This window comes from Halichoerus grypus, chromosome 15, assembly GCF_964656455.1.
Source record: "Halichoerus grypus chromosome 15, mHalGry1.hap1.1, whole genome shotgun sequence".
Taxonomy (NCBI): domain Eukaryota; kingdom Metazoa; phylum Chordata; class Mammalia; order Carnivora; family Phocidae; genus Halichoerus; species Halichoerus grypus.
This window is the reverse complement of record NC_135726.1, coordinates 59898719-59926688: the sequence shown is the minus strand read 5'-3', so window position 1 is coordinate 59926688 and position 27970 is coordinate 59898719. Positions and strand designations below refer to the sequence as shown.

At 45.3% G+C, this 27970-nt stretch overlaps 1 protein-coding gene across 1 annotated transcript; it reads left to right on the top strand.

The window, feature by feature from the left end:
- The first annotated feature begins 1575 nt into the window (after positions 1–1575).
- On the top strand, positions 1576–25805 carry LOC118535572 (zinc finger protein 418-like). Its single transcript, XM_036091931.2, has 5 exons — positions 1576–1836; positions 17609–17690; positions 20901–21219; positions 22529–22655; positions 23520–25805. Exons 3-5 carry the CDS (start codon positions 21187–21189, stop codon positions 24791–24793), a joined length of 1434 nt encoding a protein of 477 aa, XP_035947824.1. The 5' UTR covers positions 1576–1836; positions 17609–17690; positions 20901–21186; the 3' UTR covers positions 24794–25805.
- Positions 25806–27970: the final 2165 nt, after the last annotated feature.

Sequence of the window (27970 nt, the reverse complement as noted above, 5' to 3'; positions counted from 1 at the left end):
ACATAGTTATCCCTCATATCCTTCAAGTTTTTGCTCAATGACCCTATTAGCAAAGAGGCCTCCCTCTTCTAAGCACATTCACCTTATGTTCTTCCATTGTGCCTAGCACATTCCAAGATGGTGTATGATTTAGCATTTCTTCTTTCATGATTTCTGTGACCTCCTTGTATATAATATAGCCCCCAGGAGGGCAGGAGTCTTTTGTCCTTTTGTGTCCAAATGTCTCCTATGCATCTACAATAAGTTCTTGAAGCCAAACACTCATTGATTATTTGTTAGAACAGTGAATAAACAGGACACTTTAGCTTCCCTTTGTATTTTTACAATTCTACCTATTTCTAACGTCCCCGTTAGCTTTCCGTGAATGCTGGTATCACTTAATTTCAGGAATGAATAAGAATCAAATTTGGGAGACAAAGTCTTCAGAATGATTGTTTTAGTCACATGCTCAGCTTAACTATCTTTTCTCAGACATCACTGATACAATTTCTCTTAAGATCTTCACATTTTTACCATCCACTGGTATTTCCACTAAGACATTTCTGACACAATCTCTGAATCATTATATAGCCATTATTAACAGCTGTGTAATTTGCATTTTACAGCTGTTTTTCCTCAGATAATGCCAATTCCTCATGCAGAATACTCCCTGTAATCACAGGGGAACTGATAACCACTTTCCAGTAATGAGATGAGGTCGTCGATTTAAGTTACCCTCAGCATTTTGGAAATCAGAGCACCCTCTTCATACATGCTAACACCTGGAAACACCGAAGCCACTGTCCAGTATCAAAATAGCACGTCTCTCACAGTTACGTTGTTGAAGTGATGTCAGATTTCCAAAAGGAAGTGCCTATCAGGCTATCGGAAGAGAGATATTAAATAGATAAACGTGTCGCTGAGTTGAACACAGTAATTTACTATGCAGTCAAGGGAGATACTTTCTGCGGGAATTACAGAGCTCACCTTTGAGTTCCTGCTTCAGTGTATCCAACATCCCTCTACAATATTTCCTGTCATGACCCAATCTGCTTATTCTCTCGTCCCTGATCAAACATAGGGCGACTGATAAAACCAACTCTAACACTTCATAGCGTATGGATTTGAAATGCAACGTGACGTGTTAGCTTCTGCTACCAGTGGACACATTTGGAGCCTGCATGACCACGGATGATAAGTGTATTTGGGTCTGTAGCCTTCGGGAGCATCTGAAATGTGTTTAGCCTCTGGGAGCAAGCTCAACTTCACGGAGTCCGAAATAACACGTCCCCACACGATTGGGTGAATAGCTACAGGCAACACACAGCACTACCCCCAAAACTTGAGTTCTGCTTCTTTACGAAGGGACAAAGACCCTTTTAATCTCTTGGACTCGTGGACACCATCTCCCAGCGCAGCTTGCGGGTCTAAAATTGTGGGTCGGCTGCCCAGCACCCTTACCCGCCGCATCTGAATCCACGCGAACTACATTAACCGGTAGGCTCCGCGCCTAACGGCCGCCTCCCTGAGCCAATAAAGGTTCAGAACAGGGGCCTTCCGTGTGTGACGCCGAGCGCGGGGCGGGACTTCCGGCGTCCTCCTCCGGGCGGTCATTTTGGCTTCTCCCCTGTGTTCATCCGGGCAGAAGTTCCGGAGCGCAGGGCGTGCGCGGGGTGACTTGCAGGAGAAGGACTCAGAGGAGTCGTTGGCCCAGCCATACAGAGGCGGGTCTGAAGCGAGGCGACGCCGCCCGGGGTGCCCCGCACCGGGGCCGGTGTAAGAACCTTCTGCCCGCTCCCGGCCCCGCTCCGCCCACAGGCCCGGATGGCGGCAGCCACGCTGAGGGACCCGGCTCAGGTAAATACTGCGTTTTCCGCCCCTCGCCGCCACCCAGATCCTACAGCTCCGGTTGAGGGGCGCCTGCTCACGTGCTCACATCCCAGGTCTTACTGTCCAGGATAACGAGGCACTGGTAGGTGGGGTCCCCTTTCTGACAATGGCCCTGAATAAACCTGACATCTCAGCTTCCCTGTTTAATTTACCGACGGGATTCGGTGTGGGGGCGTGTTCAGTTTTACTGCTGTGATTCGGTGTGGGGTAGTGTTACCGGCAGAGGAACCGACCTGTGCAGAGGCGTGCAGGTGCCACCGAGCTGGGGGTATGCGGGAGAGCTGGGGCTCTTGTGCCTGCGGGGAACAGTGTTTGGGGCGGAGGCACACCTGGAAGAGCAGGCCGAGGGTTTTGCCTGCGTTCTCAGGACTCTGGAAGCTGTGGATGATTTTAAACAAAGGAGCGACACGAGTTACATTAGGGTTTCAAAAGCTTCCCAAAGGTTGTTGATTGGAAAAACAGACTGAAGGAGGGTCATGGAGACAGCGAGGCATTAGGAGGTTGAATCTTCGAGGACCCAGAGCTAGTAAGGTGAAACACTGAGGCATAAAAGGTGGACATCCAGTTATAAACTCACCTGGCTTACCGGCCAGGCATAGGTACACAGAGGAGTCTGAGCCCATCGAAACCCCACTTTGTGTTCATCTGTAACCTGCCCGTTAAAACATGGCTGCAGACACACTTACGGAACCTACGCAGGAATGTGTAGGGTGTCCTAGTCCCTCACTGGCTCCTCCTCCCACTCATATATTCTCCGTTGTAGTGTCCCGGGACTCTGCATGCCATTCTTCCAGACCTTGGGTCTAGGGACCCTGGAGAAACCCCTAGCCTTCGCCCTGGGTCCGTAGGAGGAATTATATGGAGGTATTTCCATTTTGGGCACCTGATGTAAACAGGTGTGAAAAGGTTATCTCAGTACAGGGGTGTAAAAATGTTTGGAGAGGTGAGCTGGGAGCATTAAGGAAACCATAGATTCCCTTTCCTTCAGGTGGGAGCAGTAAGATGGGATTCAGGACTGGAATGGCTGCCTGAGAAGTTGGTTATCTGTACTGGAGGTGGTGGGAACTTTGGATTAGAGGAGGGCGATGACCTTAGCCAGCTCTCAGCAGGCTTCATCTGGCTGCACTGTAGAGAACAGATTGTGAGGATGAGGGAAGAGGAAGGTAAACTAGGGTGGAGTCCACTGTAGTGGGCCAGTGGAGGGTTCATGGGACAGAGTGGTGGCTTAGAAGTGGCTGGATTCTGGATCTATTTTTATTAAGAGTCAACTAGATTTCCTAATGTGCAAGGGAAGTCACATGATTGGTCTGCTTGTATCGCTATATTAGAAAATAGCACAAACTCGGTGACTTATAAACCACAGAAATTTATTTCTCACAGTTCTGGAAGCGAGAAGTCCAAGATCAAGATGCCTGCATGGTCAGGTTCTGTGTCTAGTAAGGGCCTCCTTCCTAATTTCCACCCAAAGGCCCCAGCTCCTAATACCATCAGTTTGTGGGGGGTAGAGTGTCAAAATATGAATTTTGGGGGGACATAAACATTTTTTCTAGAACAGTGAGAAAGTGAAGCACAGGATTCAGAGATGACCCTAAGGTTTTGATCTAAGCAGCAGGAAGGATGAAAATTTCAACTGATAGGGGAAGTTCACCATAGAGTAATTTTAACTGGGGATATCAGGAACTTTCTGTTGGCTCTTTTAAGATCTGAGGTGTTTCAGAGACCACTGAGTGAAGGCACCAAGTAGGCAGCTGGACATGCGTCTCTGGAATTCTGGGGAGGAGTTCAGGATGGAGACATCCAACATATTGTGGCTACTGTATATGTCCGGGTAGGTGAGTTACATTTGGGAGGCGCAGTCTCTAGGTAATGACGGTAAAACCATTTCCAGACTAGGGAAGGAAAGGTGGTGGCTGGGAACTGGGCCTCTTGCTTGGATATCTGGTTGATGGCATTGAGTTTCACATACTTAAATAAGTTAGAGAAGTAAATGGCACAAAGGGAGAAAATGTCAAGGACAGGGTAGACTCAGAACTAATGAAGGGTACCAGTAGAAGAGTGGACATGAGATGGGTACAGAGGCATAGGAGTTGGCGCATTAATACTCAGTCCTTGGAGCTAGTATTTATTCCATTCAAAGGACTTCATGGATTTTGTGGCAACCTTGGTGGGGCCTGGGATATTTCATTCAGTCTGGAGGATAAGGTTAGAGGGGCAAATCCGTGAGAACCACTAGGACTCAGATGGGTGGCTAGTGGGGCTGGGCTTTGAATGAGGGTTAAGTCAAAAGAGGAAAGTTCTGACTGCAGAGTGATCAGCAAGTGCAGCACAGAAATGGAATGAGGCCATGGGTATCTGAAATCTGCAGGTCATTCTGGGCTGTGAAGGTTGGAGCAAGAAAGACTTTTTTTTTTTTTTTTTAAACAGAGAGACACAGCGAGAGAGGGAACACAAGCAGGGGGAGTGGGAGAGGGAGAAGCAGGCTTCCCGTGGAGCAGGGAGCCCGACGTGGGGCTCGCTCCCAGGACCCTGGGATCATGACCTGAGCTGAAGGCAGACGCTCAACGACTGAGCCACCCAGGCGCCGCCCTAAGGCAGACATTTAACGACTGAGCCACCCAGGCGCCCCCCTAAGGCAGACGCTTAACGACTGAGCCACCCAGGCGCCCCCCTAAGGCAGACATTTAACAGCTGAGCCACCCAGGCGCCCCCCTAAGGCAGACATTTAACAGCTGAGCCACCCAGGCGCCCCCCCAAGGCAGACATTTAACAGCTGAGCCACCCAGGCGCCCCCCTAAGGCAGACATTTAACAGCTGAGCCACCCAGGCGCCCCCCTAAGGCAGACATTTAACAGCTGAGCCACCCAGGCGCCCAAGCAAGAAACAGACTTCAGCAGGAAGCAGGAGGACTACATAGCCAGCTTCAGAGCTGCCTCTACAGTGAGGATCATCAGACGAGGGTCAGTGGGTCTTGATTGGCTTTACGAGAACCTCTCTGGATACCATGCAGTAGGTAACATGGGGAGACCCGGGGAGATGCCTGTGCCGTCCTGTGGGGCAGGAAGTGGCTGCGGCTTCTAAAAAGAAGCAAGGAAGAGCCTCTCCGGGAAACTAAGATATTTAAAGGCAATCCTATATGCTGTAGTTAACACACACAAGCATAGGGAATGTGCATTCTCAGAAGAGATTTGAGTGACGCCAGAACCTCTGAGCTAGGGAGATGAGTGAAGGTCTTCCCCTGCACAGGCCCACTTCTTAATGACTGGAACTGTTGGCTGTTTTTTCAGATGCCCAAATTTTGCAAAAGATTGCAGAGCATACAAAGGAATAAGGAAACATGGCCCAGTCAGAAGAACAAAATAAATTGTCTGGAAACTGGCCCTATAAAAATGTAGGCCTCTGAATTACTTGACAGAATTTTAAAACAACTGTGCTAAAGATGCTCAGTGACTTAAGAGAACACAGACAACAATATGAGAAAACAATTCATGGACGATGTGAGAATATCAACATATAGAAACTGTAAAAGAGAACCAACCAGAAATTCTAGAGCTGAACAATACAACAATTAACTGGAAAATTTATTAGAGGAGTTCAGTAGCAGACTTGATCAGGTAGAATAAAGAATCTATAAACTTGAAGACAGGTCATTTGAAATTGTCAAGTCAGAGGAGTCCCTCTTAAGGGACTTATGGGATACCAGCAGGCTGACCAATATATGCATTATGGCAGGCCCAGAAGGAGAAGAGAGGGACTTTATTTGCAAAACATATCCAACAGAGGACAAGGAGCTAAAATACATAAAGAACATTTATAACTCAATAGTTACAAACAATTAAAAAAAAAAAAAAAGGCCAAAAATGTGAACAGATAGTTCCAAAGGAACTTAAGGCAAAAAATTACATAAAAAGATGCTGGAAAGAGTCATTAGGAAAATGAAAACTTAAACCCATAATGACTTAACCACTGTGCACTTTTAAAATCATTAAAATTAAAAACTCTGACCATACCAGCTGTCGTCAAGCATGTAGAGCATGTGGAACTCTCATCCACTGATGGTAGGAAGGGAAATTGTACAAGCACTTCGGAAGGCAGTTTGGCAGTGTCTTTAAAATTAAACATACAGCTTTTATACAACCCAGCCATCCCATTCCTAGGTATTTATCCAACGGAAATAAAAGCATATGTTAATGCAAAGACCTGTGAACAAATGTTTAAAGCAGCTTTATTTTTAATGGTAAAGGGGGGAAAACCCAAAGTCCATCAAAAACAGTTGAATGAATAAACAAATTATAGTACCTCCATATAATGGAATACCACTCAGAAATAAATAAGAATTGTCTTAGTCAGCTGTAACAAAATACCATAGACTGAGTGGCTTGAAGAACAGAAATTTATTGTTCACAGTTCTGGAAGCTGGGAAGGCGGTCCAGATCAAGGAGCTTACTGCCTTGGTTCCTGGTGAGGACTCTTCTTGGTTTGCAGATGGCTTTTTTGTGTCTTCACATGATGGAAAGACAGGAAGTGCAAGTTCTCTGATGTCCCCCCCCCTTTTTTAATTGAAGTATAGTTGACATTAATATTAGTTTCAGGTGTACAACATAATGATTTGACTATTACATACATTACAAGGGGCGCCTGGGTGGCTCAGTCTGTTAAGAGTAGGCCTTCGGCTCAGGTCATGATCTCAGGGTCCTGGAATCGAACCCCTGTAGGGCTCCCTGCTCAGCAGGGAGTCTGCTTGGCTCCCTCTGCCCCTCCCCTTGCTCGTGCTTTCTCTCTCTCTGTCTCTCTTTCTCTCAAATAAATAAATAAAATCTTTATACACACACACACTACAAAATGCTCATCATAAGTATACTTTACCATCTATCACTAAACAAAGCTATTACAGTATTATCAGTGATTCTCTGTGCTGTACTTCTCATCCTTGTGACTTGTTTTAGAGCTGGAATTTTGTACCTCTTAATCTCTCTCACCTCTTTTGCCCATCTCCCCACACTCCTCCCCTTTGGCCACCACCAGTTCTCTGTATTTATAAGTCTGCTTCTGTTAGTGCTGTTGTTTGATTGTTTTGTTTTGTAGATTGCACACATAACCGAAATCATATGGTATTTGTCTTTCTCTGACTTATTTCATTTAGTATAATACTCCTTAGGTCCATCCATATTGTTGTGAATGGCAAGATGTCTTCTCTTGTCTTTTTTTTTGTTTTTTTGTTTTTTTAAATAATCTCCATGCACAGTGTGGACTTGAACCCACGACCTGGAGATTGAGTCGCATGCTCTACCAATTGAACCAGCCAAGCGCCCCCTGATTTAATTTTTTTTAAATGGCTGAATAATATTCCCTTGCATGCATATACACACACACACCCCACATCTTTGTTCATTTATCTATCAGTGGACACTTAGGTTGGGTCAGTATTTTATCTATTGCAAATAATGCTGTGGTAAACAGGGATGCGTATATCTTTTTGAATTAGTGTTTTCATTTTCTTCAGGCAGATACCCAGAATTGGAATTACTGGATCATATATATTTCTATTTTTAGTTTTCTAAGGATCCTCCATACGGTTTTCCAGGGTGGCTGCACCACTTTACATCCCACCTGCCACCCCCAAACACACACAATGCACAAGAGTTGTCTTTCTGATACTAGCCATTTTGACTGGTGTGAGGTGATAAATCATTGTGGATTTGATTTGCATTTCCCTGAAGATTAGTGATGTTGAGCATCTTTTCATATGTGTTGGCCATCTGTATGTTTCTTTGGAAAAATGTGCATTCAGGTCTTCTACCAATTTTTAATTGGATTGTTTGGGGTTTTTTGGTGTTGAGGTGTGTGAGTTCTTTATATATTTTGGATATTAACCCCTTATTGGATATATCATTAGCAAATATCTTTTCTAATTCCGTAGGTTGCCTCTTTGTTTTGTTGATGTTTGGTTTGCTGTGTGCAAGTTTTTTAGTTTGATGTAGTCCCAATTGTTCATTTTTGTTATTTCCCTTTTTTGAGGAGATATATCTAGAAAAATGTTGCTAAGGCTGATGTCAAAGAAATTACTGCATATGTCTTTTAGTTATATGGTTTCAGGACTTACCTCTAGGTCTTTAATCCATTTTGAGCTTATTTTTGTGTATGGTGTAAGAAAGTGGCCCAGTTTCATTCTTTTGTATGTAGTTGGCCAGTTTTCCCAACACCATTTATTGAAGAGACTCTTTTTCCCCATTGTATATTCTTGCCTCCTTTGTCATGGATTAATTGACCATATAAGCATGGGTTTATTTCTGGGCTCTATTCTGTTCCATTGAGTTATGTGTGTATTTTTTGCCAGTACCATACTGTTTGGATTACTGTGGCTTTGTAGTATAATTTGAAATCTGGTTGTGATCCTTCCAGTGTTGTTGTTCTTTCTCAAGCTTGCTTTGGCTATTTGTGGTCTTCTGTGGTTCCATACAAGTTTTAGGATTCTTTGTTCTACTTCTGTGAAAAATACTCTTGATATTTTGATAGGGGTTGCATTGAATCTGTAGATTGCTTTGGGTAGTATGGACATTGTAACAGTATTAATTCTTCCATTCTGTGAAGGGGTATATGGTATATCTGTGAACTTGGTATGTGGTATATCTTTCCATTTATTTGTATTGTCTTCAGATTCTGTCATCAGTGCCTTACAGTTTTCAGAATATGAGTCTTTCACCTCCTTGCCTACATTTATTACGAGGTACTTTATTCCTTTTGATCCAGTCATAAATGGAATTGTTTTCCCAATCATTTATTTATTTATTTATTCTTACGATTTTTTTTTTAACCTATTTTCTCTTTCTCCTGGGTTGTTATTAGTGTATAGAAACACGACAGATCTCTTTCTCTCTTTTTTTAAAAGATTTATTCATCTATTTTAAAGAGAGATCATGAGTTGGAAGGGCAGAGGGAGAAGGAGCATGGAGCCTGATGCGCGGCTCTATCTCACAACCCTGAGATCATGACCTAGTGCCACCCAGGCGCCCCTTTCTTTTTTTTTTTTAAAGATTTGTTCAGCTATTTTAGATAGCATGAGCATGAGCTGGAGAGGCAGAGGGAGGGGAAACACAACAGATTTCTGTATATTAATTTTGTATCCTGCAACTTTATGAATTCATTTATTAGTTGGAGGAGTCTTTAGGGTTTTCTATATATAGTATCATGCCATCTATAAATAGTGACAGTTCTACTTTTTTTATTCCAACTTGGATGCCTTTTAGTTCTTTTTCTTGTCTGAATGCTATGGCTAGGACTTGCAGTACTTTGTTGAATTAAGCTGGTTAGAGCGGGCATCCTTGTCTTGTTCTTAGAAGAAAAGCTGAAGCTTTTCACCATTGAGTTTGATGTTAGCTGTCATTTTTTCATATATGGCCTTTATTATGTTGAGGTATTTTCCCTCTGAACCCACTTTGTTGAGAGTTTTTATTATGAACGGGTGTTAATGATTTTTTTAATGTATGTTGAATTTAGTTTAAATTAGCAATTTGTAGAAGACTTTTGCATCTGTGTTCATTAGGGATATTGGTCTGTAATTTTCTTTTTTTGTAGTATCTTCATCTGGTTTTGGTATCAGGGTAACTTTGAGGAATGAATGTGGAAGCATTCCTTTTCTATTCCTTTTCTATTTTTTTTGTAGTAGTTTGAGAAGGATAGGTGGTAACACTTTATTTATTTATTTTTTTTTTTAAAGATTTTTTAAATTTATTTATTTGACAGAGAGAGAGATAGTGAGAGAGGGAACACAAGCTGGGGGAGTGGGAGAGGGAGAAGCAGGCTTCCCGCGGAGCAGGGAGCCCGATGCGGGCCTCGATCCCAGGACCCCGGGATCATGACCTGAGCTGAAGGCAGACGCTTAACGACTGAGCCACCCAGGCGCCCCGGTGGTAACACTTTAAATGTTTGGTAGGATTCACCTGTGAAGCCACTGGGTCCTGGACTTCTGTTTGTTGGGAGTTGTGGGTTGTTTGGGGGCGGGTGGGGGGGAGTGGAGGAGGAAGGGAGAGAGAGAGAGAGAGAATCTTAGCAGGCTTCACGCCCAGCACATGTGGGGCTCAGTCTCATGACCTTGAGATCATGACCTAAGCGAAAATCAAGTGTTGGATGCTTAACTGACTGAGCAACCCAGGCGCCCCTGTTGGGAGGTTTTTGATTACTGATTTAGTTTTGTGACTAGTAAACAGTCTGTACAAATTTCCTATTTCTTTGTGATCCAGTCTTGGAAGGTTGTATTTTTCTAGGAATTTGTTGGTATATAATGAATCCTCTATATTTTTGTGAGGTCAGTTGTAACTTCTCTTTCATTTCTGATTTTGAGTCCTCTTTTTGCCTTGATGGGTCTGTCTAAAGGGTTTATCTATGTTATCTTTTCAAAGAACCAGCTCTTAGTTTCCTTGATCTTTTTTTAGTGTTCTTAAATCTCTATTTCATTTATTTTCATTCTGATCTTTATTGTTTTTTTCATTCTAGTAGCTTTGGATCTTGTTTGTTCTTTTTCTAGTTACTTTAGGTGTAAGGTTAGATTGAGATCTTTCTTGTTTCTTGACGTAGGTCTATATTGCTATAAACTTCCTTCTGAGAACTGCTTTTGCTTCATCCCAAAGATTTTGAAGTGTTAGATTTGTTTTCATTTGTCTCCAGCTGTTTTTCAATTTCCTCTTTGATTTCTTTGACTTCCTGTTTAGTAGCATGTTGTTAAGCCTCCATGTGTTTGTGTTTTTTCCATTTTTTTTTCTTGTAATTGATTTCTAGTTTCATACTGTTGTGGCTGGAAAAGATACTTGATACGATTTCAGTCTTCCTTAAATTCACTGAGACTTGTTTTGTGACCTAACATGTGATCTGTCTTGGAGAATGTTGCATGTGCATTTGAAAAGAATGTGTATTCTTCTCTTTGGGGATGGAATTATTCTGCATATGTCTGTTAAGTCTTTGTGGTCTATTACCACCGTTTCTTACTGATTTTCTGTGTAGACAATCAATCCCTCCATGTAAGTGGAGTGTTGAAGTCCCCTTCTATTATTGTATTCTGTTAGTTTCTCCCTTTATGTCTGCTAATCTTTGCTTCATATTTTTAGGTGTTCCTGTGTTGGTTGCATAGATATTTACAATTGTTATATCCTCTTGTTGGATTAATTTCTTTATAATTATGCAGTGCTTTTCTTTGTTTTCATTGCAATCCGTGTTTTAAGCTCTACTTTGTTTATTATAAGTATTCCTACCCCAGCTTGTGTTTCACTTCCATTTGCATGGAATATGTCTTTCCATTCCTTCACTTTCAGTGTGTATGTGTCATTAGGTCTGAAGTGAGTCTCTTGTAGGCAGCATATAGATGGGCCTTGTTTTTGTTTTTTAATCCATTCAGTCACCCTGTGTCTTTTGATTGGAGCACTGAGTCCTTTTACATTTGAAGTAATTATTGGTAGGTATGTACTTACTGCATTTTGATTTTTTTCCCTTTTTTTTGGTAATTTTTCTCTGTTCCTTTCTTCTGTGCTCTTATCTTGTGATTTGATGACTTTCATTAGTACTACAGTTTTCTGGTTTGTGGTTACCTTGGAAGTTCATATATAACATTCCAAATATATAGTAGTCTCTGTTAAGTTGATGGTCACTTAAATTCACACACATTCTAAAAGCACTACATTTATTACTCCCCCCTCTATGTTTTATGTATAGCCATATTTTACATCTCTTTTGTGTGTATTGCATAACTAATTTTTGTAGGTAAAATCGATTTTACTACTTTTGCTATTTAGCCTTCATACTAGCTTTATAAGTCATTGATCCACTACCTTTATTATATATTTATATTTATTACTGGAACTTTTTTCCTTTCATAATTTTCTTCTAGTTATGTTTTTGTCTTTTCTGCTGAAAGAAATCCCTTTAACATTACTTGTAAAGCCAGTTTAGAGGTGATGAACTTTAACTTTTGTTTGTCTGGGAAATCTTTATTTCTCCTTCAATTCTGAATGATAGTCTTGCTGGGGAAAGCGTTCTTGGTTGTAGGGTTTTTTCCTTTCAGTACTTTGGATATATCATGACCCTCCCTTTGGGCCAGAAATATTTCTGCTGAAAAAATTCTGCTAATAGCCTTATGGAGTCTCCCTTGTGTGTTACTATTAGGTTTTCTTTTCCTGCTTTTAAGATCATCTCTTGACTGAGGTTTTTTTCTATTTTAATTATTACGTGTCTTTGTGTGGACCTGCTTGGGTTCATCTTGTTTGGGGCTCTCTGTGCTTCCTGGGATTGGATGTTTCCTTTTCCCAGGTTAAGAAAATTTTTAGCACCATTCTTTCTCTCTTCTCCTTCTGAGACTCCTGTAATGTAAATGTTGTCTCAGAGGTTCCTTAACTTATCCCAATTTAAAAAAGTACTTTTTTCTTTTTGTTGTTAGACTTGGGTGCTTTCCACTGCCATATATTCCAGATCACTGATCCATTCTTCTGCATCCTTTGATCTGTTGATTCCCTCCAGTGTGGTTTTCATTTTAGTTATTGTATTCTTCATTTCTGTTTCTTTTTTATATTCTGTATCTCTCTTTTTTCTTTTCCCTCTCTCTTCCCCCCCCCTTTTTTTTAAAGATCTTATTTATTCGTTTGTCAGAGAGTGTACAAGCAGGGGAAGCAGCAGGCAGAGGGAGAAGCAGGCTCCCTGCTGAGCAAGGAGCCCAGTGCGGGACTTGATCCCAGGACCCTGGGATCATGACCTGAGCCGAAGGCAGACGCTTACCCAACTGAGCCACCCAGGTGTCCCTATATTTTGTATCTCTTTATTGAGGTTCTCACTGAACTCATCCACTTTTCTGTCAAGACCAGTGAGCATCTTTAGGACCATTACTTTGAACTCTTTCTCAGGTAGATTGTTTCATTTCGTTCTTTTTTTCTGAGGTTTTGTCTTGTTTCATTTGAAACATATTCCTCTCTCCACGTTTTGTCTGACTCCTTGTTTGTTTGTATGTATTAGGTCAGCTACAGGTCCTGGTCTTGAAAGTAGTGACCTTTTATGTAGAAGGCATCATGTGGGTCTCAGTAGTGCAGTCCCCCCAGTCACCAGAACCAGTCACTGTAGGGTGTGTCCCCTGTGTGTGCTTTTTGAGCTCTTTTGTAACTGGCCAGGGACTGCTGTGGGCATGCTGGTGGGTGGGGCTGGCCCTCAGCCCATACTCCTGCAGGTGGCTGGCTGAGAGACCAAGCTGTAGCTGCTGCTGGTATGCTGGTGGGTGGGGCCGTTTCCTCCTCCCTGGGGCAGGAGTCCCTTTGAAGAGGTGCCTGTCCCAGCTGGGGCTACCCATGCGCTGTGGCAAGACAGGAGCTGCTTTGGAGGGGATGGGTAGCTTAGGTGGGGTGGGTTTGCAAGGGAATGCTAGGGTCGGGGGAGCAGAACTGGCTCCCAGAAGCATCCAGCCAGCTAGGCTGAAGGAGAGCCAGAAGAATGGTCTCTGCCAGCACTTCTTTTTTTTTTTTTCCTTCTGCCAGCACTTCTTTGCCTTGAGAAGGTTTCTCCAGATCCTTGCTCCTCTGGCACATGCTCCAGAATTAGTAAATCTTCATCTGTAACCTAGGTGCTTTTCAAACTGCGGCCTTTTGTGCTAGGTTTCAGACTGAGTGTTATAGTATGCTGGCCCTTTAAGAACAGAATCTCCGTTTCCTGTAGCCTCTGGCTCTGCCATTACCATAGTTAAGCCCTGCTGATTTTCGGATGTCTCAGGGTTAAGCTCTGCTCATTTTCAAAGTCAGACTTTATGGGGCTCATCTTCCTGTGCAGGTCCCCAGGGTCAGGAGTGCCCAGTGTGGGGATTGATCCTCTTACCTACGTGCCTGTGATATCCCTCCCACTTGTGGCCTGCTGTGCGAGGCGTTTGGTTCTGCACCACATCTCTAACCCCCTCCTACCTACTCCATTTGGCTTTTTGTCTTCAGCTGTGGAATAAGTGTTCTAGTCTTGAGGCCGTTGTCAGAGTGAGTTGTGTTATATGTAGTTGTTGCCTTGGTTCATCTGTGGGTGGTGAGCCCTCCTCTTCCTACTCTGCCATCTTCCCCTCTGGTATTTCTTATAAAGGCAGTAATCTCATCATGAGAGTCCCAACCAGATGGCCTTATCTAACATAATTACCTCCCCATACCCTACCTTCTAATTCCATTACATTGAGGTTAGGGGTTCAACATATGAATTTGGGGGGCACATATCCACTACTTAATAGGAATGTAATATGGATTTATGCACCAACATGGATGAGTCTCTAAACAATTAGGCTGAGTGGAAGAATTTAGACAAAATGAACACACAGCATCGTTCCATTTATTTAAGATTCTTGAAAATGCAGAGTAATCCGTTATCACAGAAGCAGATCAGTGGTTTCCTGAGAATGGTGGTTGAATGAGTGAGGGACGTAGTGGAAAGGATTATGACAAAATTTTGGATGGCGACGAATATGTTTCCTGTCTTGATTGTGGCGATGGTTTCGGTGGTATATATCTGTGTTAAAACTCGCCACACTGTACACTTTCAATGTATTCACAGCTTAATACAACCGCAAAGATACAGATAAATAAAAAATACATTTACTTCCAGCAAGGTAAAGTATCTGAGGTTGGAATGGTTGGAATGAAAGCAGTAAGGGGGAGCATAGAATCCTGAAGAAGAGGGGAAACGATTTGTTTCTTTTTTCTCTTTCTCTGCCCGATGGTATCAATATGCAGTTAAGGATAAAGCAGAAACCCCCTAAAAAGATGGAGTTCTTGGAGTCACTGTCATATTAGGAGGGCCTAAGGTGGACCCAGCACCAGATATTCCTAAACTCATATGACCCAGTGTTATTGTTAATGAGAGGGAAGGTTTGTGCTGGATTTGGGCAGTTACAGTAGTTTCTAAGCCAATGGGATAAGTAGAATAATGTCGCACTTACACAGCAAAGGAGAGTTAAGGTAGTAGTAGGTAAAGAGTGCTAATCAACTGACCTAGAAGTGGAGAGACGATGCTGGATTACCTGGGCCTGCCCAGTGTAATCATATGGGTTCTTGGATGGGGAAATGATAGGCAGAAGATGGGAAGTGTCTGAATGATGCACGGTGAGGACAACTCAGCTGGCCGTTGCTGGCTTTGAGATGGAAGGGGGCCATGAGCCCAGGTCCGTGGGTGGCCTCTAAAGTAGGCAAAAGAATGAATTCTTTCCTAGAGCCTCCAGAAAGGAAGTTAGCCGTGCTGACATCACTGAGACCCATTTTGGACCTCCCGACTTCCAGAACTGTAATATAATAAGTTTGTATTGTTTAAGCAATAATAAGAAACTAAAAAGGCCAGTTTAACATGTTAAAATTACACACAGTTGAAATAGTGCATTACCAACCAGCATACTTAGGGTTGCCAGATTTAGAAAATAAAAATACAGGACGCTCACTTAAATGTGAATTTCAGATAAACAATATTTTTTTTTTACTGTATGTCCCCTGCAATATACCTTATAAAATTATTCATCTGAAACTCACATTAAACTGGATATCCTATGCTCTGTCAGGGAACTCTAGGTATACTAGAAAGCACTATGAGCATGTTTTGCAATCCTGGTTATTCTCTATAATAAAGAAGGATAAAAAGAAACGGGCATTTATCACTTAGCTGACTGCTGGTAGGATAAAACCTGAAAGCACACAAAATACTGGTACACAGGTAAGTGTCCACTTAGCTTCAGGCTCTTAGGAGAACCTTGTGAATGACTTGGGAGACGTTCTGGGGCCTTGATGCATTTATATGCAATTGCACTACTTTGAGTCAGAATAACCGAATCTTTTAGGATATACAATTGGATCAGCTTTAGGAGTAGTCACCAATACCCTTCCCTGTCCCTTTCCCTTCCCTGCTTACCCACAAACACGCAGACGCAGGACTGTGCACGCACGCACGCACACGGTTGCGCTGGCAGACACGCTCGCTACGGAAGCACTTGTGAACATCCACGAGGAATCACATCAGCGTTTTGTAGGGATGCCTGTCTGGGAAAGTGTGTGCCTAAAACCTGAGGGACAGACATCACATTGTAAGGTTTCATAAGGCTGGGGTAGGGAGGACTTGTGGAGAGACGGGGCTGTTCTGTAAATTTATGAGTTTGTGATTATGCTGTCAAAACATGTAGAACTGTACACGAAGTGCATTTTTCAGCTATTGTTTTAAATAGGGCTGTCATGAAAGGACCTGGCAGCAAGCATTTCACGTGGCTATTTGAGGACAAAGCAACTCAGGCAGAGAGATCTGAGGTGTGCTCAGGCAATGTCAGAGTAGTCCTATTTGGTTTTAAGGAGAATACATTTGTGAAACAGAAGTACTTTTCCCAAATGTATAATTTCTGATCTGACATCCACAATGCTAAAAGGCTTTTGGAAATCTTTCCTTTTTTCTTTGTGCGCAAACCACTCTTCAGTTTTAGAGGGGCGCGGTGTCCTCTCCATGGCGTGTTGTCATCTCTTTGCAGCAGTTATATTCTTGAATTTAAAATTAACTTCTCTTGGGGTATCTGGGTGGCTCAGATGGTTAAGTGTCCGCCTTCAGCTTAGGTCATGATCTCCGGGTCCTGGGCTTGAGTCCCACACCTGGCTCACTGCTCCATGGGGAGTCTGCTTCTCCCTCTCACTCTGCCCCTCCCCCCCCACTTGTGCACTCACTCTCTCAAATGAATAAATTTAACTTCTCTTTTTAAAATAAATATAGATTCACAGCATAAATAGTATAGAAGTCCCATGTTCCCTTCACCCAGCCTCCCAAAATGATGACATCTTAGGTAGCTATAGATCTTACTCAGTTTCTAACTTGCACATTGTATGTACTGTTACAAAATTTTCCCCATACAGAGATTCAGATCACCACCAATACAATCAAGATATAAAACTGGTTTTGTGACTGCAAAAACTTCCTCATGCTGTTTGTATTCACACCAATTTACACTCCACCCCCCTCCCTGTCCTCTGAAAAGCACTAACTAATCCATTCTCCATCTCTGTAGTTTTATGAAATTTTTTCCTACTAAATGTAACACGCTTGAGAGTATTCCGTTGTATGGATGTTGAAGAATTTTTTCAGTTATTCATCCGTTGACGTTTGTTCCTAGTACTGTGCTATATAATGAGTAAAGATACTGTGAACATTGATTTGTGAATATAAGCTTCATTTTTTTATTTTTAGGAATTTTAAATCTAGTATTATTAAGCACACAGACTGTTTTCCGTTTATAATATAAATATTTCTATTTATTACTTATTGTTGAATTGTTATATAATTTATAATATATAATTTAAATTGAAACAATTTGTTTCATTATGTGAACAAAGAAATTCTCTGGTAGGTATAATGATAATGACCCAGTCTGCTGGCCCAGTATTCTTTCTTTCTTCATCACTAAAGTCAGCCTTAGCATGCTGTCTAAATTGATAAGGTAGTTTCCACTAACTTAAATCAGAATATTGTCTTTCTCACTCAGACTAGAGTTGGGGTCCTTGGAGATGCCTCACCCTTTACTTCAGACATTTCTACATGAGTTCGTATCAGTTTTGTTGAGAAGCAGAACATTAAGTACTTGAGGGAAATGGATACATTTTCCCTGGGCTGTTGCAGACAGATTGAGCAGCTTAGGAGGCATCGAAACTTTACAGCATCCGGGGATATTGATACAATGTGCTTGAGCCTCATGGTGGGCCTGACTCCACCTTGTCTTTGTTCTTTCCAGATACAAGCAGAGGGGTCAGTTACCTTCTCAGCAGTAGCTCTCTTCTTGTGAGGCGAGGGCCGTATGCACCATCCTGATCCTGGTGAGTATGTTTGACCCTGTTTGTGAATCCGAGCTCTCGGCTCACGACCACCTCCCTTCCCTTGTGTCTTCATCTTTCTCAACATTTCTGCCCTTTCTACTTCATTAGCAGTGACAAACGTGTTTCTCCGTTCTGCTTTGGGGGCAAGGAAAACTTTTTCCGCATAGAGTCTTTGGGCTCTAAGTTCCCTCCAGAATATGCAATTGTGTAGTATTTAGTAACACTTTAAAAAATATTTGTAGTCTCATAAACTGTGCCAGTTAATCTGCTGGGAATAATTTTAAATTCAGTGTTGAGTAACAGTTGTAGGATACAAAAGGAGCCAAAAGGAGCCATTGTGTAAGCAATTAATTCAGAGAGAATTTCATGATTTTGGCTTTTTGACAGTAGAAATCCTATGCTGATTTGAATTTTAAACTAATACCCAACATATTTATTTTATGAACACATTGGGTGAAAAATGTTGTGTGAAGAGACAATGCATGTGGACTGTGATGAATAATAAATGTCTGTCTAAATAGCATTTTTAATCTAATGCTATGAATGACAGGGAAAAGAGCACATTTCTTGGGTAGGGACCTCTTTCCCTCTTTCCCTACACACTCTGAGCACAAGAGGTTTAAAAAATGGGAGAAAGCTGGAGGTTGGTTTGTGTAGTTTGATCTCAGTGCCAACTTTCTGTCTTCTGAGGGAGGACACTCCTCTTTTCTAAAAAGTTTTTGCTTTTGTCACATAATGGATGCTCCAGGGAAGGCTCCTTTCTGCCTGTGCTGCTGCTTACATTTTTAGAGCCAGCTCCAGCAAATACTACAGGCATAGATTGGGTTCTGGACCACTGCAATAAAGCAAGTCAAATGAAGTTTTTGGTTTCCCAGTACATACATAATAATAAGCTAGGTTTACACTTTACACTGTAGTCTTTTAAGTGTACAGAAACCATTAGGTCAAAAAAACAACCAATATTCAGACCTTACTTAAGAAAAATATTTTCTTGCACACCCTTCATCTGAGCTTTCGGCGAGTCCTCATCTTTTTGTTTGTGGCTCAGGGTGGCTGTGCCATTTTCTTAAGACAATGAAGTTTACCATAGCAGTTGACTCTTCCTTTCAGAAAAACCTTCTTTGTCAATGGTCATTTCAGCATCTTCACCAGGAATAGATTCCACAGCAAGAGACAGAACACAAGCAGGGGGAGTGGGGGAGAGGGAGAAGCAGGCTTCCTAAGGCAGACGCTTAACGACTGAGACACCCAGGCGCCCCTCATCCGTTCAAGTTTTATCATGAGATCGTACCTTACAGCCATTCAGTCACATCTTCTTTACATCTAGTTGTCTTGCAGTTTCCACCCCACATCTACTGTTATTTCTTCCATGGAAGTCCTATATCCCTTCTCTCGCCTTACAAAGACTTGAAAGTCAAAAATTATTCCTTCATCCATGGGCTACAGAATGGATGTTGCGTTAGCATCTCCATCAGAGCTCTTGGGTGATTGGGTGACTGGGTGCATTGTCAGTGAGCAGTCAGGTCTCAGTATTCAGTAAACCATATAAACATATAAACAGATGTACTGTCATCTGGGCTTTGTTGTTCCATTTATACCTCAGGCAGAGTGGATTCAGCTTAATTCTTAAATGAGCACTGGGCCCCTAACAAGACAGTTGTCCTCTCCTCTGAAGCCAGGCAGGCTTGACATCTCTAGCTCTGGAAGTGCTAGATGGCATCTTCCAATAGAAGGCTGTTTTGTCTACCTTGAAAATTTGTGGTTTAGTGTAGCCACCTTCGCGACTGATCTCAGCTAATCGTCCAGATCAGCACTAGCTGCTTCACCTTGTATTTTCCTTCAACCTCAGGAACCAGCCTCTCTGCTGACTTTCAGCTTATCCTTCTGCCGACTCCTCACCTCAGCCTTCCTAGAATTGGAGACAGTTAAGGGTTTTGGCTTAAGGGAACTTTGGGGCCACTTTGATTTTCTTTGCAGACCACTACAACTTTCTATCAGTAGTAAGGCTGTTTTGCTTTCTTACCATTTGTGTGTTCACTGGAGTAGCACTTTTAACTTTTATTTATTCCCTTCAAAGGCTTTTTGTGGTTATTTTGCATTCACAACTGGGCTACACTTGGCTGTCATTTCTAGCTTCTGATTTAAAGTGAAAGATGTACAAGGCCCTTCCTTTCACTTGTGTTCTAATGTTATTAATAGGCGTAATTTCACTACTGTCTAGTTGGAGGGAAATAAGGAAGCCTGAAGGTGGAGCCATCAGAACAGATACCACACCATTTATCAATTCTAGATGGCCCTTTGACTAGGGCTTCATTACCTGGAAATGACAGACCTGCTAAATTGTTCCACAGGAGAGTTAGTTATGAGCTTTAGAGTGTTTCCTAATTTAAGAGCCAAAAAAATTCTTCATGCAGTTGTTTTGGGAATGTTCTTCACGCACACACTTGTGGGAGGGCTTCTCCTTCCCAGGCGCTTCCATTTACATGGCATTTCCAGTGAGAAACTCCTAGCATCTGTGATGCCGTATCCTTCATATACATGCAGATTTACCAAATCACTGTGACAAAGTAAGACTAGGTATGTGCTCTGTGGCACCTCAGTTCAGGAGTAAGCAGCTCACACTGTCCTTAATGGATCTATATCTTCATCTATTCAAACCTCCTAGATAGATAGAACTACCTCTACGGAAGTGAGTACTCGTGTATTCCCAGTCCTTGCAAGGGCGTATCCCTTCCACGGGGGGTCCTGCAGACAGCTCTGTAAGCTAGGGAGGCGCAGCTGGGGTCAGTGAATCTCTAATAGGACATGGAATTTGGTTTGGAACTTAACAACTCCTAGCATTTGCAAAGTCTGGAGACCACTCTGCGTTGAGAATTTGGTTTTGAAAGCTTTGAATCACTTTCGTGGCTTTAAGGCTATTGTAGTCCCCCTCATACTCCTCCAAATACCAGAATCGGTGGCTTTCTGATGTTGGACAAAAGCACAGAATGGGCAGTGCACCTTGAGAAAAGCAAAAAAGTAGGAGGTGAGGTCACACAGACACACTGTTACGAGTAACTCTATGGGATGATCCGTCCATTTGGATTTGTAACCTTTGGGAGTGTGCTTACAACATTAAAGTGATCAGTTGCAGGCAACTCCCCAGGACACAGCCCCCTCACCACACTTCCCAGTGGCCCAGGACTTTCTGATGTGTGGCACCCTTCGCAGAGGCCTGTGGAGCGCAAAGAACGGCATTGCCCAGAGGACTGTGCACCGAGTGACGCCCGCGTGGAGCCAATGAAGGTCCAGGAGACGGGCGTTTCCGTGTGTGCCATCACGTCGGGGCAGGACTTCCGGGGTCCTTGTGGCAGTCGTTTTGGCAGCTCTCAGGTCTGTTTCCTGTTCAGAGGTTCCAGAGCACAGGGTCAGGACAAGGTGACGACTGGGGAGGCACGAGAGGAGGCATCCCCGCGGCACCGCACTGCTCCCGGCCCTGCTCTTCCCACAGAGTCCGATGGCGGCGGCCACACCCAGGGACCCACCTCAGGTAAATGCCTAAGACCCTCAAGACCCCTGCTTGCATCGCTGTGGCCCAGGCCAAACCTGGTCTCCACCGTAAGCAGGGAAAGGCCTGGATTCACAGGCCGAGGGACAATCAGGAACAGTGGAGATGGGAGCTCATTGAGCCCCACACCTCTACTGATGAAGCACTTTTGGAGCCCAACATGTAAGGGGGAGGGTGTCCAGGACGGTGGAATGACATCAAACTAGAGGTTATATGGATGGAAGTGTTTGCAGGTCTAGCAAAAGTCAGCAAAATGAGGTGGTCATGGGGCACAGCTACCAGTATGGCTGAGCTGTGAGTAGTCAGGGAGATGCACGTGTTCTTTTCCTTCTGACGGCTTGGATCTGACGTTACTACAGAGATGTAAGTCGTGGCTCTGGAAGTAAGAGAAAGTGTTGGGTGGGTTTTAAGAGAGTAAGGTAGACACAACAGGAGGAGACAGGGATGACCCCTAGGGCTTTTTGTCTCAGCAACCGTATTAAGAGAGCCTGACATGTTTCAGAAAATACTACTCCATGCCGGCAGTAGGTGGGCAGCTGGATATAAAAGTCTACAGATTTGAGGTGGGGTTCAGCCTTAGACACATAGGTGGAACTTTGTGTCACATGGAGGAAGGGAAATTCAAATGATGGTGAGAAGATTATTAAAAGGCCCAGCAGAAGAGGATGGGTACTGGGAGTCTAGACCTGCTTTTTGCAGCAAGTGGTCTCAAACAGAGGTAAGGGACAGAAGACTTCGAGGGGAAGAGAAGACATGAGCAGGCTGCTGCTTAGTGATGGCATCCTTACCTGGAGCCTGGTAGATGAGCTTAATTTAAGGGTTAAATACTTGGCCTGGTGTTCTATTTAAATACTCATTCCCCATATCTGGATATAGGGATATTGGATTTTAAATTTTAGTGGGGTTGCTCTAGTATCCTTGATAGTAGACTTGAGGCTGCCCTAGGCCGTGGGCTCTGACTTGCCAAGCACTCATGATGCCATAAAGCTATAAAAGAGGTGTGTGAGCTCATGGCTCCCATCTCCTTGGTATTAGGGACTGAGGAGCAGTAGTTCAGGCTGTCTTTGGTTGTGCCTGGTGAATGCACTGGGGAGGTTGTTGAGGCCTTGCCACCTGGCCATGAGCTTAAGATTCTGTCTGCCCCCACGCCTATTGTTTAGAGGGCTGGACATCTCCTCTAAGGTGGGAGGCCTGGGAGGAGGATGAGTGGGGGCAGGCGGGTGCCGGGCCTGGAGTGTGGGTCCTTTGGAGGAGGGCTGTTTGTGGTTTCATCTCTCCCCAATCATGGCAGGGTAGTGTGACCTTTGAAGACGTGGTTGTATACTTTTCGTGGGAAGAGTGGGGTCTCCTGGATGAGACTCAGAGATGCCTGTACCATGATGTGATGCTGGAGAACTTTGCACTTGTGATCTCACTGGGTAAGAACCCCAGCCCTCCCCCAGCCAGATTCTGCTTTTTTTCTCACGTTTGGGTCGTGGGTACTGCCATCACTAGGAGTGGGCTCAACAACAACCCTCTTGTAGAGCTGCCTGCCAACCCCCCCAGGAGCCTGATGGGTTAGCATCGGCCACTCTTGTCCACACCCATGGCACCTGCCCAGGTTTTCTCCCTCCTTCTCAGAAGCTCATGTTTCTTCTTGTCTGAGGCCACCAGTTGCATTGAGGACGAGGGGCTATTCCCGTGGGGTCTGCTTAGAGTATGTTCTGGTTTTGGTCATGCATGAATTTGCTCCGGAGCATCACCGGTCCTGTCATTGCCTCATCCAAGTCCCAGTTTTCAGCTGGGGTTTAGAGGAGTCCAGGATCCTTGATGGAAGTGCCCACACCTCTCTCTCCCTTTCCTTCCCTCTTCCTCAGTTTTCAACCCCTTGCACTGCTTCCACCTTTCATACCTTCACACCTGTTTCTCAACATTGGATACACCCCTCCTTAGTCTTGGACTAGCAATCTAGTCACTTGCAACCATCTGTTCCTGGCCCTAGGCCTAAACTTGCACACAGCACTCCAGCCCTGCTGCAGGCCGGGGGCAGAGGAGTGAATTTGAGACCCTGCTGCTGCTTCTGTGCTTCACACACCTCACCACCACCACCCCCATCTTGTGAGGCCTCCCTAACACCTGTGACTTTACAGTTCCGGGACTCCAGCCCCTTTTATCAACCTGACCCCAACACCCTCTTTTTGAAAACATATCCAGTGGCCTTATTCAACTGTGCACGACAGACATTTGTGACAGCTTCCACCAAAGATAACACATATTTCACACCAGCATTTCTGTACTTTCAGGTTGTTGGTATGGAATGGAGGACGAGGAGGCCGTTTCTGTGCAACAAATGGCACTGGGCAAGACTCCAAGTCCAGATTCCTCCGTTTGGAAAGCTCAGCCCTGTGAGAAGTGTGTCTTGCTTGGGAGAGACATTTTGTACATGGCTGAGGACCAAGGATCACACCCTGGGCAGAAATCCTACACCTGCGAGGCATGTGGGAAACGACTGTGGTTCAGTGCAGATCTTCACCAGCACAACGAAGAGAAGCCATTCCGATGGGACATGGAGCTTGTGACAAGCTACAAACTGCATGTGTCAGGGAAGCCTTTCCCCTGTGGGGAAATTGGGAAGGACTTCCTGGCCATATTGAGTCTTCTCCAGCATCAGGCCACTCTCAAAGGGGCCAATCCACACAGCAGCTTGGAACTTGAGGAGTCCTTTCAGGGTAGAGAAAGTCCTCACACATGCAGCAGCTATGGGAAATCATTCAGCTGTGAATACAAGCTTTTCCAGCATCAGCAGGTTCACACCAGAGAAGGTTATCAGGACTGGGATAACTGTGAGAAACCTTTTAACCAAAGCTCCACCCTTACTAATTGCCCGAGAGCTTACCCAGGACCAAGGACTTACGAGTGTAATGAATGTGGGAAATCCTTTAGCCAAAGCTACAATCTCATTCAGCACCACAGAATTCACACTGGCGCAAGGCCTTATAAATGCAGTGAATGTGGAAAAGCCTTCAGCTTCAAATTCAGACTTGTCCAGCACCTGCAGATTCACACTAGAGTGAGGCCTTATGCGTGTGGCGAATGCGGGAAAGCCTTCAGCTACAGCTCTACTCTCATTAAACATCAGAGAGTTCACACGAGAGAAAAGCCTTACAAGTGTGGGGAGTGTGGGAATTCCTTCAGCCAAAGCTCCAACCTCATTCAACACCAGAAAATTCACAGCGGAGCCAGGCCTTACAAGTGCAATGAATGTGCAAAATCCTTCAGCTACAAATGCAAACTTGTTCAGCACCTGCGCATTCACACAGGAGAAAGGCCTTACGAGTGTGGCGAATGTGGGAAATCTTTCAGCCACAGGTCCACTCTCAATCAACACCAGAGAATTCACACTGGAGCCAGACCTTATAAGTGCAGTGAGTGTGACAAATCCTTTAGCCAAAAGTCCAACCTCATCCAGCACCGGAGAGTCCACACAGGAGAAAAGCCTTACGAGTGTGGGGAGTGTGGGAAATCCTTCAGCCAAAGCTCCCACATCATTCAACACCGAAAACTGCACACCAGATAACCTCATGAATGCAGTGGGAAAGCCTTCCCTATAAGGTCTAACATTCACTCTGAGGGAACCAACTAGGATATTATATAAACCAGGGGTAAGAGAGTCCCCCAAAGACTTCCCCTGCTCTCTCTTGAACTTTCTGAATGAAGGGCTAGCTGTTTCCCTTCTTCCTCACGAAGTTTCTGACCCAGTTTTGATGAAGCTTGGGGGGTGGGAGTTCAGAATACTATTTACCTTCCCAGGCCTCCTAGAGTGCCATGAGAACAGCATAATCTCTGTGTCACCACATACTGTGGAACACTAGGGTGGGGGGAAGTTGTCCCAAGTACTGCAAAGGAATCATGTGCCTTCATGTGTGGGTTCACTTTTCTGGGTATCACTGCTTGTAGTAAGAGGACATAGAGGGGCCAGGTGACTTGTACAGAAACAGGACTGTGGGATGATACAGGAACTTACATCCACAGATATTTCAGTGACCATGCCTGTGGTTCAAGTTTATAACACTCCACATCTGTAGTTGAGGAACCTGAGGCTGTTCTCAGACTTAAGTTTTATAGTCCAGAAAATGGCAACAGGATGTTGCTCACCAGGATCGAAATTATCTTGAATTCTCAGTGATGCAGGGCATCCCTTCCCTGACGTACAATGAGGGGCGATGGACTTTTGTGCAAAAAAAAGTGGGGGGACCTAAGACCTCTCTTTGATTTTTTTAATAAAGCTTTATTGAAGGTTAATGAACAGGCTGTAAAACTGCACATATTAATTGTATAACCGAACCACAGATGGTAATAAATCTATATATATATATAACTCCAATGTTTACTTTTAAAAACCATTTTCCTTTAATGTTGATTATTTTGAGAGAACCAAGATGTTGCTTCATTTATCTATGCTGCTGACCACCACAAATAAAACTTCAAACGTATAAATGAACCTTTCTAAGGACCCCTTTCCCCCCATGTAGTCATTGTTTATATTGTCTTGACTAGATTTTTACAAACATGTTCTGGATAGAAACAAACTTAAGAGAGTCTAAATATATTACTTTATTAGGGACAAAAAAAAGTACTGCTTTCAAGGGTGAAAAGTCAAAAACAGACCTATTATCCCCCAAATCCTGAAATGGAAGACTCATAAGCATAATACAAAAAAAAAAAAAAACAACCCTGTAAAACGGAATCAAAACACAACACACACCCTTCACCCCCAGGATTTGTAGATCCTAGGACCGCCTTTCTAAAGCTAAGAAGTCACTGGCCCAGACGGTTCCTCAACCCCCCCCCCCCCACCCCCGGGTCTGAGCCAGAGGTCGATCTTAACTCACTCACATTCACAGCTAGCTCCACAACAGGAAGAATGATCCCAGTGTGGAACCTGGTTCTTAGTTCAGCCCCTGGGCACGGAATCTACACCTTTTCATCTGTTTTTTCTTTTTAAAGACTCTCACAGAGCGATAAGCAAGAACAGGACCCCAAGCAGGGGGAGGGGGAGGGGGAGAAGCCGTCTTCCCGCTGAGCAGGGCGCCCGTGCAGGGCTCGGTCCCACAAAGGAAAGGCAAACATCTGGGTTGTGGTTGCTCCACCTTCTGGCTCCCACGCATCTTTATTGTCAACACCCTGCAAGTCACTTGACCGCCGCCGCCCACTCAGCACAACTGAAAAAGGACAAACCCAGCAGGCCCTGCGGGGCTTTTGCAGACACCATACTCCAGCTTGTCATAAATTTAAGGTTCCCCGAAAGGGCAGACCCCACAGGAGCGCCGCGAGGCTAACACCCTTCCCTCCCCGCCTGCACCCAGCTGAGGCCTGGTCCTCTCGCCGCCTCACGTGGGCGTTCACGGTCGAGCTCCAGCCGAGCGGCACCAGCCGGGCAGCCTGCGGGGTCCTGAGGAGCCGCCTCGTCCCGCGGGCCACGCCAGCCTCGCCTCCGTGTGCCCCGTGGGCTCCGAGCGAGGCCCTGACGCCCCGGGGACAAGCCCGGCCCTCCCTCCACACTGGCGTCGCCCGTGGGCTCCCCAGGACCGAACGCCCAGGACGCCGTGCACCCTGACCCACGCCCGGTGGCGCCCGTCGCGGAGCAGCAGCACCGCCGCGGAGGGGACGCCTGCCCTGCCTGCCGGAGGCCCTGGGCGGGAGGAGCCCCACCGGGCGGGCTGCGGGCTCGCGCTCCCCGCTCTGCGCCTTCCACAGGCCCGTCGCCTTCCGCTCCTGCGAACATGCGGCCTGCGGGGGGCCCTACACCGCGCCCCAGCGAGGGCGGGCATGCGGCGGCGGGCTCCTCCCCGCTGTTCGTGCGTCCGTGTAGACAGGAGCCACCGTCCGTCAACTCGCTGCGATTTACCGCGTCCGAGCGGACGCCGGGCCGCCGTGACCACCCGGCCAAGCAGGAGGCCGCCGCTGGCGCCCATTTTCATCCCCATACACGCGGGGTGGGAGGAGAACGCGACACATGGCGGCGGCCACGGGGGCCGGACAGTGGGGGCTGCCGGGGAAGAGGACGCCGCCACCGGGGCGCGGAGCCGGACCGCCGGCCGCCCGCACGTCCGTCCCCACGCTCAGCCGCGCGGACCGACCGCCAGCCGAGGGCGGGCGCAGGGCAGCCACGCTCAGAGCCGGGGGAGCACCCCCTGGCACGGCCCCACGCACGACTCGGCCTCTGAGCCCTTCCAACGGGGGGGACAGCACGAGCCCCTCCGAGGGAACCCCGAGCACACACCCTGCGGGGACCGACGTGACCTGCAACTCTTTACCCCACTGCTCCAGCCGGCTCGCCACCACTGATGGCGGCGGGCTAATCGGTGGAAGGGTCCCCGGAGGAAAGCCCCCCTCCCCCTCCCCCTCCGTCCCCCCTCCGTCCCCCTCCCCCCTCCGTCCCCCTCCGTCCCCCCCTCCGTCCCCCCCCCAACCCTAGGATCATGACCTGAGCCAAAGGCAGACGCATAACTGACGGAGCCACCCAGGCGCCCCTATGCAAAGGAATTAGAATCGCTACAGCAATTTCAAAAAACAAGAATAAAATTGGCAGATAGACACATTGACCAAGGGAGAAGAAGAAACCCAAACAAATAGGCTGTCAGAGGAGGTCTGCTTGACCCTTGAGTTGAACCCAACAACTGGAGGTTCCTCACCCTCTCCCCTGTCCTTGGAATGTATGCTGTGCCTACCGTCCCCGGTGGAAGCTATTCCA